Below are 9,959 nucleotides of genomic sequence, written 5' to 3'. Positions count from 1 at the left end.
TACGGGCCACGCCAGGCAGCTGGGAAGAGGGAGGACGTTACATCCGACGTGAAGGCACGTGAATCAGGACGGGATCCCCGCGTGGGAATCAACGCGACGCCCCGGGCAACAGGCTGGGCGCCCACATTCCCCACGCCCCACGCGATGCACCTGGCCTCACCGGCAGGTTCGTGCCGTTTTCATCAGAAAAAGGGTGGAACCCGCCGGCGTCCTCCTCCACATCACCCCGACACGGTAGCTGCCTCGACTCACCCGGTTCCACGTGTTCCAACCCCTGGAGGGAGACTCAGAAGCACAGCCGTGTTCCTCCGTCCAGCGTGCGAAGCGGCGTGTTGCACCGTTATTCGCGGAAGCGCGGTTTGTCCTGTGAGGGACCTTTCTCCTGCTCCCCCGCGCCCCCCCCACCCCGCCCCACACGAAAAGACCCCACTTGCTGACCGTTATTCTCCTGCTCCGGTGAACGGAGGGTCCCGTGACGCGCTGTGACCGCCCCGTGGGTGCAGGGTCTCACAGGCCCCGTGAGGAGCTGCTCGCCGGCACCCGGCCTGCTCGCAGGGTGCGGAGGGGCCCCGCCTGACCCTCTCCATTGAGGGCGCCCATCAGCGGGGCCATTAAGGGGATAGTGTTGATGAATAACAAACAGCACATTCTCACAGCCCCGCTGTCCCCCAGGACCTTAAAGTGCTTTGTGAGCAAAAACACTGATCGCATATCGCCCCCCCCACCTCCCCGCCACCCCGCACAGTGGCCCCTCTGGGCTGAAAGTCTCGGGGTTAAAGGCCACAAAGGCCAAATGCATCGCAGCCTGGAGCTTGTTTGTTTGTTGTTTTTAATATATTTTTATTGATTTCAGAGAGGAAGGGGGAGAGAGAGACATCAAGGATGAGAGAGCATCATGGATCAGCTGCCTCCTGCACGCCCCACACTGGGGGTCGAGCCTGCAACCCGGGCGTGTGCCCTGACCGGGAATCGAACTGTGACCCCCTGGTTCAGAGGTCGACGCTCAACCACGGAGCCAGGCCGGCCGGGCGCTCTATAGCAATTTTGAGTCAGGAATAGTGAATAAAACAAAAACACCTTAGCCAAGAGACGGCCTGCAGCCGACAGGACTCGGTACGAGTCCCTTCCCCTCCACGCCTTCACACACCGCACGGCGGGCCACTGAGCATAAACACGTAAATACACCGAGTTTACAGGAGACCCCGAATGGCCGCTGCCCACTGAAGCTGCGAGGCCGCAGAGGGAAAGGTTACATCCTGAACGTGAGGTTACAAACCGCGCCACCGATGCTCTAGCGAGTTCGCCAAACAGGTAGAAGCTTCCAGAAAAGTCCCCCCCCCCCCCACCGGGGACAGATCCCGAGGGGCACTGGCAGGGCACCGCCCATAAAAACACACACACACACAGCGCGTCGGGGAGGGCGTGAGCCCGGGCGCCAGTATTTAAATATAAAGAAGAAAGCAGGTTCGCTGCGGGCACCACTTCAAAGCGCCCGGAGACGCCGCAAGGCCCAGCCCACGTGGCGACTGCGTGGCCAGCGCGCTCAGCAGCCGCCCTGACCACGGAACGGGACGCACTCGGGGGGCGAGCGCCCGATCCCGCGGGCCGCCCCAGCCACCACGGGCACCTGCTCGGGAAGAGGAGGGAGGGGGGCTGTCGGGATTCCCCAGACGCCGCTCAGTGTCACCGCGGGGTCCCAGGCGCCTTTCCGGCCGCGCACGTGCTGAGCGCACAAGGTCAGACGGGGAACGGCCTCTCATCACCGGATGGTGGACGTGAAGGTGTGTTTTCCGTGAACTGTGAAAAGGCCCCGGGATGCTCCGTCTCCAGCACATCCTGTGCGAACGCTCCCGTGACCCCTGCCCCGGAACCGCAGGAGGACCAGGCCGGCCTCCGCCCGGCCCCCCGGGAGCTGAGCCTGGTTCTGCGCATGGCCCACTGGTCTGCAATGACAGTCACTGGCCCGCGACGGGACGGGAACAGGAAGCTGTCGGCTGTGAGCGTGTTACTCTGCATCGCCGTGCTGTGATCCGGGCAGACACCGGGGGACGCCCCTGAGCACACGGCGCTGGGCTGGGAGGAGAGTGAGCGGAGACCGAGGAGCGCGAGCTCGGCCGCCGGTAAACCCGTGCCGGCAACGTCACCGCCGACCTGGCCCGAGCTCCTCGCGGGACAGCAGGGAGCGGGTCCTCGGGGGTCCGTTCATCAGAAGCGTCACTGTCTGGGAACAGGCCGGCGAGGCAAGCGGACAGGGTGCCACGGTCTAAGGCACAGCGAGAGCTCGAGGCGACCAGGAGCCACTCCCCGGCTCAGCCTGTTCGCCACAAGGTCCCAACGTGTCAGTCAGCGCCCGTCTGACACGGCTGCCGAGAGAGAGCCTTCCCGGGCCCCGGGCCCCGAAACCAGAACCATCGGGCCTGCCGCCCAGGCCCAGCCAGGACCAGCCGCAGACGTGGATTCCTTGGAGACACGTCCGCCACGTCTTGCTTCCCATCTTCTCCACGTAAGCAAACGGCCCGTCCCCCGCCCGCTCCACGGCCTTCACACCCACTGGGTCCCGCCGGGCGCGCGCTCCCCTGAGCTCCGTGGGGGCCGGGAGGGCAGCGCACAGACGCGCTTGGGGACGCCTCTCCCCGCGGCGGGGCCAGTCCTGCTCGCCCCGGGCGGCCGGCGGCCCTCTCTGCTGTTTCGATGACACGTTTCCCAGGGTTCCGACAAGGCAGGTCTGTCTTCGGCCTCGAAGCAGAGGAGGAGGGACTTGGCCGTGGATGCCAGGTCCCCGCGGCTCTGGGCACAGCTGTCGGCGCCGATGTCCCCGGCCAAGACGCAGACCCTCTCCACGCAGGTCCTGAGGGCACCCCCGTCGCCGCGGCGTCCTGGGCGGGAGAGGAGAAAGTCACTAACCCTTCCCCCCGCCTCGGGCGTCTGTCACTGTCACGTGGCTCCAGGGACAGACTCGCCCCCGACAATTCTAACCGGTCGTCACCCAGCTCGGCTGTTCAATGAGCAGGTGGGTTTGTTTTTGTTTAATATGTTTTTATTGACTTCAGAGAGGAAGGGAGAGGGGGAGGGAGGGGGGAGGGAAAGGGAGAGACAGCAACACCCATGATGAGAGAGAATCATGAATCGGCTGCCTCCTGCATGCCTCCTACTGGGGATCGAGCCCACAACCCGGGCATGTGCCCCTGACCGGAATCGAAGCCGGGACCCTTCAGTCCGCAGCCCGGAGCTGTATACACTGAGCCACACGGGCCGCCCAGGGCACGTGGGGGTTTGTAAGGACTGGGCTTTTCAGGCCCCCTCTCCCTCCTCTCCCTCTCCCTCTCCCTCCTCTCCCTCTCCCTCCTCTCCTTCTCCCTCTCCCTCTCCCTCTCGCTTCCTCTCTGAGTCAATAAAAACACATCGAACAGTCGAGCTGGATAATGACCGGTTAGAACTGTCTGGGGCGAGTCTGACCGGAAGCTCCCTGGAGCGCTTACGTATGAAGTGGGGACCAGTCACACAGTTCCCACGTCGGACGGAGATTCACATGGTGAAGCAGCGTCCGTGAGGTTTAGGTAACAAACAGACGAGGAGTGGAGAGATGCCGCGGCCCCTCTGACGACGAGATCCCGCCGGAGCACATACCTCCCAGGGCAGGAAGGACAGCCTCCACGGTTTGCTCTAAGCAGCGCGTTAATTCCCACATCCCCGGGGCGCCATCGGCCATCTCCCTCAGGGCTCCGCATCCAGAAGGTTCTTCCTGCGCTCGCGTGCGGGAGCTTTTCTGTGAACAAAGCCGTGTTGGTGAGAACACAGGGACGAGCCTTGTTTCCTCACCGCCTCCCCCCCCCCCTCCCCGGCAAGACCACAACCGTGTGAACAGGGCCTGTCCCCAAAGGAAGGATTTTCATCTCATTTTAAACCAGGGGTCCTCAAGCTTTTTAAACAGGGGGCCAGTTCCCTGTCCCTCAGACAGTTGGAGGGCCGGACTATAGTTTAAAAAAAAACTATGAACAAATTCCTATGCGCACTGCGGGCCCGGGATGCGTCGGCTGCTAAGCAGGACAGGCAGCGGCCCCCGGCGGGCCGGATCCATGTCCTCGGCGGGCCGCCTGTGGCCCGCGGGCCGTAGTTTGAGGACCCCTGTTTTAAACCGAAGTCTAATCGCCCTGTGGCAGGAAAGTGGAATAAGACAATGGAACCACTATTACCCAACATCACAAAAGGTAAATGTATAAAATTGTTGAGTTTAATTTTGTTTTATTTAAATAAAAACATTCAAGCTGTAAGCACGTCTCTCTCTTCACACACTGATGACGCACCTGCTTTATACTTTCCTGTTCGCCCGTGACGTGAACATACCTAGTCTATGTTTTCCTGCTCACCCGTGACACGAGAGGAACATACTTCGCCTGGCTCCCTGTGTGTTAGCCTCTGAGCACACGGATGGGAAACACGGGCTACGGCCTACAATGACTCTCCAAGCAAAGCTGGGCCTAGAGCGGCCGGGCACGGGGCACGCGACCGCGGGTCCATGTCACGTCCGCGCCCGCTCGCCCGCCGCGAAGCTGACCGTCACCACGTCCGGGCGGGCGCCAGCGTGGGGTCACCCGGCGAAGGGTCAGAACCGAAGCCGACGTGACGGACGGGAACCCGAGGGGAGGACAACAGACAGGACAACGACACAGAAGCCGTGGAGCCTGCGCTTACTGCTTTCCACGCGGCAAGGACGGCTTCCAGGCTCCCGATCAGCGCCTCGGCCTTCGCGCTCAGCTGCTGGGCCGCCTGGAGAGAGAGGGACAGGCTGTTCATCATACACGCAGTTCTTCAGAAGCCTGAACCCCGAGGACTCCACGGGCCAGGCGGGGAGCGGCGTTCCGGCTGGGAGGTCCGAGACCAGCCCTGTTCCCGGGGCCACAATTCAGCGGCGAGAGCAGCGGGTGCTCCGGCCCGGGTGACCGGCTCCGCAGAGAGCGGGAGGCAGAGACGGTCTCACGAGTGTTACGACCAGATCCTAGGACAGATGCGTCTCCGACAAACAGCCGGGACTGGACCTTCTATCTCCCGAGTCCTCCGTTCCCCGTCGAGACTCTCAGCAAGGAGAGCGGTGCGTAAGCAACCATCACGGAGGTGACAGGCTGGGCTGGGGCTCCGAGCGGACGGAACACCCCCCCCCCCCCGGCTCGGGCGGGGGACAGGACCAGCTCGGGGGCCCCCCCTGCAAAGTGGGGGGGGGCTCAGAAATGCCGAGCTCACACCCTCAGCCCCAGGTGTTACCACACGGCAGGTCAGAGCACTGCGTGACGGTCAGCTGAGAGTGACCCCAGGGGTGAACACAGGCCCCGGGGTCGCCCCAGCCCCCTCGGGTGCCCCCCGAGACCCAGGGGTCAGGCTCTGATGTCAGGGCGCCGGGGGGCGAGGAGGCTGATTTCGGGAAGTCGCTCGAGTGCTCGAGCTTCGGTGTCTCATGTGAGATAATCGATGTGAACCCAGCAAAACACTGCTCAAGGCGGCGGGTCGATACACCCACACGTGCAGTTTGAGCTCCTACGTGGAAAAGCCGAGACGGAAGCCACGGGGCGAGAAGACAGGAAGTGGCCAGCAGGTGTCACTGCCGCTCCACCGGCCGAGGTTCACCCGGGATTCCGCCAGGACCAGCCCAACACGGACCAGAGGCCACAGGGACACACGTCCCGGCAGCCTCTCCACAGAAAACAGTCGAACACGTTCAAACACGTGGACTGTAACCATCTAATTCATGGAGTCACACACACACAAATCCATGTGAGCCCGGTCGGCGGGGCTCAGGGGCTGAGCGTCAACCTAGGAACCAGGAGGTCAGGGTTCGATTCCCGGTCAGGGCACAGGCCAGGGGTGCGGGCTCCATCCCCAGGGTGGGGCGTGCAGGAGGCAGCCGGTCCATGATTCTCTCTCGTCATGGATGTTTCTCTCTCTCCCTCTCCTTCCTCTGAAATCAATAAAAATGCATTTTTAAAAAACCAACTTGAGCCACCGTCTGGGACCCCATAGAACCTTCTTTCACCCCCGTTACCTTGCTCTGGGGGCGCTGCCCTGAGAGCTCGCACCGCAGCTCCCCCGCCCTCTCGAGTCCAGAGTCGATGAGAAGCCTCAGCCCCGCGCCGACTCCGTCCCACAGGGTGTCCGCGAGGTCCCCCTGGAAAAGCAGAGGCATCAACAGGCAAACTCGGGTTTTAGGTTTTTTAAAAGTAAGTAATTATTGTTATGTCTTCTGCTTGTTGTAGGAATACATCCCAAGTTCATTAACTTCAACTGAAGCCGGACCAACAACTCACAGCCCATCAGGGAGCAAACGAGCAAAAGGACCCCAATACTGTGTCCACAGCCAGAGGGGCCCTGATACTGTGTGTCCACAGCCAGAGGGACCCCGATACTGTGTCCACAGCCAGAGGGACCCCGATACTGTGTCCACAGCCAGAGGGACCCCGATACTGTGTCCACAGCCAGAGGGGCCCCGATACTGTGTATCCACAGCCAGAGGGGCCCCGATACTGTGTCCACAGCCAGAGGGACCCCGATACTGTGTCCACAGCCAGAGGGGCCTCGATACTGTGTGTCCACAGCCAGAGGGACCCCGATACTGTGTCCACAGCCAGAGGGGCCCCGATACTGTGTGTCCACAGCCAGAGGGGCCCCGATACTGTGTCCACAGCCAGAGGGGCCCCGATACTGTGTGTCCACAGCCAGAGGGGCCCCCACAGCCGGGGGCCTGAGCCAGCAGACAGACTCCCTAGAACCAGTTCCTCCCAGCTGATGGCTGCGAGCCCTCACGGTAACCGCTGCCACCGAACCAAAGGGCCGAGAGGTGCAGCGGGGACTCACCAGCCTGCGGGCCGCACGCGCACCAGCGTAGACGGAACCCACCCGAGCTCTCCTTCTGCACGACCCAGCACAGGGCCTTCGACAGTGAGAGCCTCACACTCAGCGATGCTGGGCCAGGCGCCCCTCCCCTGCGCGCCCCTCCCCTGCGCACCCCTCCCCTGCACGCCCCTCACCTGCGCGTCGGCGCCCCCGTGAGCCCTGGGGTCCAGGAGACGCAGCCTGCTCCCGCTCAGCACCGCCAGCTGCCCCACACACGCCACAGCCTGCCGCACGGCCTGGGCGGCCCTCTTCTGCGCGTCTGTCACCATCGACGGGATGTCTGAGGAGCAGCCCTGCCCGGCGACAGGGACCCGTTTATCAGATGCGCCAAGTGCGGGAGCGGGAGGCGAAGGACGGACAGACCAGACGGGAAGGGAAATACGCTCTGCGCCCCACAACAGCAGCGCCTCCGTCTCAGAGCCAGAGACACGGTGGCCCCCGCTCCCCAGGACAGGGGACTAGGACACGGTGGCCTCTGGGGTCACACACGGGACAGGGGCCTAGGACACATTGACCTCTGGGGTCGCACACGGGACAGGGGCCTAGGACACATTGACCTCTGGGGTCGCACACGGGACAGGGGCCTAGGACACATTGACCTCTGGGGTCGCACACGGGACAGGGGCCTAGGACACATTGACCTCTGGGGTCGCACACGGGACAAGGTGGGCAGACACGGAGCGAACGCCTCCCGCCCTCGGCCCCGGCCCGGACTGACCTGCAGGAACACCTGTAAGTAGCTGCCCAGCTTCTCCAGCTCCTGCCGCAGCTCCTGCCGCAGCTCCTCCCCCAGCCTTGCTGCGCGGGGCCCGGGCGGGGCGTCCGCCGGCCAGTGCGGGGCCAGCACCGCCAGCTGCCCGAAGGCGCAGGCCACCTGCACCGCCCGCGCCTGGGCCGCGCGGTCCGCGGAGAACACTGAGAGAGAGGAGAGACGGGAAGGGCCTCTCCCAGCAGCGCTGACACCCGCACTCCACCCGCCGCCGGGAACGCGGGTGGCTGTGCCGACAGCCCTTCAGAGCGAAGCGCCCGCGCGGGAAAGAACCGCTGAGGGGCGGGGGGGGGGGCTGCTTACGGTCGTCGGGGCTGTCCTCGTCCTGGGCCGCGTGGGCCCGGGAGATGGCCAGCAGCCCCCCGTGCACCCGCAGGAGACTGTCCACCAGGCCGTCGGCCACCGTCTCCTCCTCGCAGCTGCGCCCGAGGACGGCCAGGCACGAGCCGATGAGCTCTCTGCAGACCCCGGGGAGGGAGGACTCCGCGGAGCCGGAGCCCAGGGAGCCGGGCTTCTCCCCCGAGCCTGTTCCGACGGAGACAGCCCTCAGCCCGGAGCCGGCACCACAGGCCCCACGGCCGCGGCCCGAGCGCGTCCCTCACCCCCGGCACCGGGTCACACGGGTCACACCGCCGACGATCACCCACCTGACGAGCGAGAAGAGTGCAGACTCGGAGCTGCGTGGGCCTGGATGTCGTGCAAGAAGCCGGAGACCCTGCGGTTCTTCACCAGACTCCTGCTCCTGCGGGGACGAGCGAGAGGAGGTCGGTGACCCGCCCGCGAGCAGCATCGTTCACGCTCAGGCTCCATCCGGGGCCCGAGCCCGGGGCTCCCGAGTGAGGGTTCCCGTCCCGGGGCGTCCAAGCACAAGGTCACGTAGTGACTGGGACAGGCCCGAGCGCGCAGAGGGGCACGCCGGGAGGGAGACGGGGCACGCAGCGTGCGGGAGCCGGGGCGCAGGGGGACCACGGAGGCGGGAGGGCCCGGAGCAGCTCATTCCCTCTACACGCTCCTTTTAAACCGCAGACGCTCCCGGAAGCACCCCGAGTGGGCACCTCAATCCCAGACCTTCGGACACAGTGAGCGAGGCGTCAGTTTCTCAGCAACAGCGGGAACGTCCCTGGATTCCCTCACTGTAACCGGCTGGTCGGCAGGAGGCACGGCGTGAACCACCGACTCCCATCAGGCTACGGACCCTTCTGACAATAGGGACGTGAGCCCTGGCCGGTGTGGCCCGGTGGCTAGAGCGCCGGCCCGAGGATGGCAGGGTCTTGGGTTCGATTCCGGTCAAGGGCATGGGCCTGCACGTACCTTGTGGGATCCCCGGCCTGGGTCAGGGCTCATGTGGGAGGCAACCAATCAGTGTGTCTCTCTCACCTCGATGCTTCTCTCTCCGTGTCTCTCTCCTCCTCCCTTCTACTCTTTAAAAACCAATGGGAAAAATATCCTCGGGTGAGGATTGAACCAAAAACGTAAAATGAAATGAAATGAAAAATAAGGAAGCGACACAGACGCGCACGCGGAGCAAGCCAGCCCGGAACAGGCGGCCTACCTCCTCCTGGAGAGCGAGGGGGCGGGCGCGTCCGTGAGGTCAGGCTCCCACTCGTCCTCGGGGTCACAGAAGAGGTCCTCGCACTTGCAGTTACTCTGGGGAAAATAAAACAGATGGTTTCTGTTTGTTATGAACTTAAATACGTGGTTACGTTTTACTTTTTATTAATTTTTTAATGTATATTTTTATTGGATTTCAGAGAGGAAGGCAGAGGGAGAGAGAAACATCAGTGATGAGAGAGAATCATTTGATCGGCTGCCTCCTGCTCACCTCCCACTGGGGATGGAGCCCGCAACCTGGGCGTGTGCCCTTGACCGGAATCGAACCCAGGACCCTTCAGTCCGCAGGCCGACGCTCTATCCACTGAGCCACACCGGCTAGGGCCGTGGTTACATTTTAAATGAAAGTTAGCAAGCTTACAGACCATCTGACAGAAGTCTAAAAAAAATCACATTCGTGGTGAAATGGAAAATCGAGCACCTGGGCTGGGAATGACGTGAAACGAGACCTGCAGGTGAAAGCGACAGGGTCCCTCGAGGACTCGGAGTGGACGGGAGTAGAAACCCACAGGGGGAAACCCTCGGGGGAGAAATGAAGTCTGATGTTAACTCAGTCACTGACTCGTGGAACATACTGATCGTGATGGTCGCCTATATTTCAACTCCATTGACCAAGTTCTAACAACACGCTACAGAGCACTTGACTTGGAAACGGTACAATTATACGGAGGAATGAGTAAAGAATGCTGCAGGGTCA

At 63.0% G+C, this 9,959-nt stretch overlaps 1 protein-coding gene across 1 annotated transcript in view; it reads right to left on the bottom strand.

Annotated features, from left to right (window-relative positions):
- Positions 1-2,541: 2,541 nt before the first annotated feature.
- The window catches only part of KIF14 (kinesin family member 14), a gene marked incomplete at both ends in the record, with an annotated part of 28,239 nt that continues 20,821 nt past the window's right edge, over positions 2,542-9,959 (bottom strand). The window contains 9 exons of the mRNA XM_080651066.1: positions 2,542-2,876; positions 3,628-3,766; positions 4,693-4,767; positions 6,035-6,157; positions 7,017-7,175; positions 7,601-7,797; positions 7,955-8,176; positions 8,299-8,393; positions 9,204-9,298. Coding sequence (XP_080507192.1) covers positions 2,542-2,876; positions 3,628-3,766; positions 4,693-4,767; positions 6,035-6,157; positions 7,017-7,175; positions 7,601-7,797; positions 7,955-8,176; positions 8,299-8,393; positions 9,204-9,298 — 1,440 coding nt within the window. The remainder of the gene's footprint in view (positions 2,877-3,627; positions 3,767-4,692; positions 4,768-6,034; positions 6,158-7,016; positions 7,176-7,600; positions 7,798-7,954; positions 8,177-8,298; positions 8,394-9,203; positions 9,299-9,959) is intronic.

This window comes from Plecotus auritus (genome assembly GCF_963455305.1).
Source record: "Plecotus auritus genome assembly, chromosome: 14".
Lineage (NCBI taxonomy): Eukaryota > Metazoa > Chordata > Mammalia > Chiroptera > Vespertilionidae > Plecotus > Plecotus auritus.
This window is presented reverse-complemented; position numbering and strand designations above follow the sequence as displayed.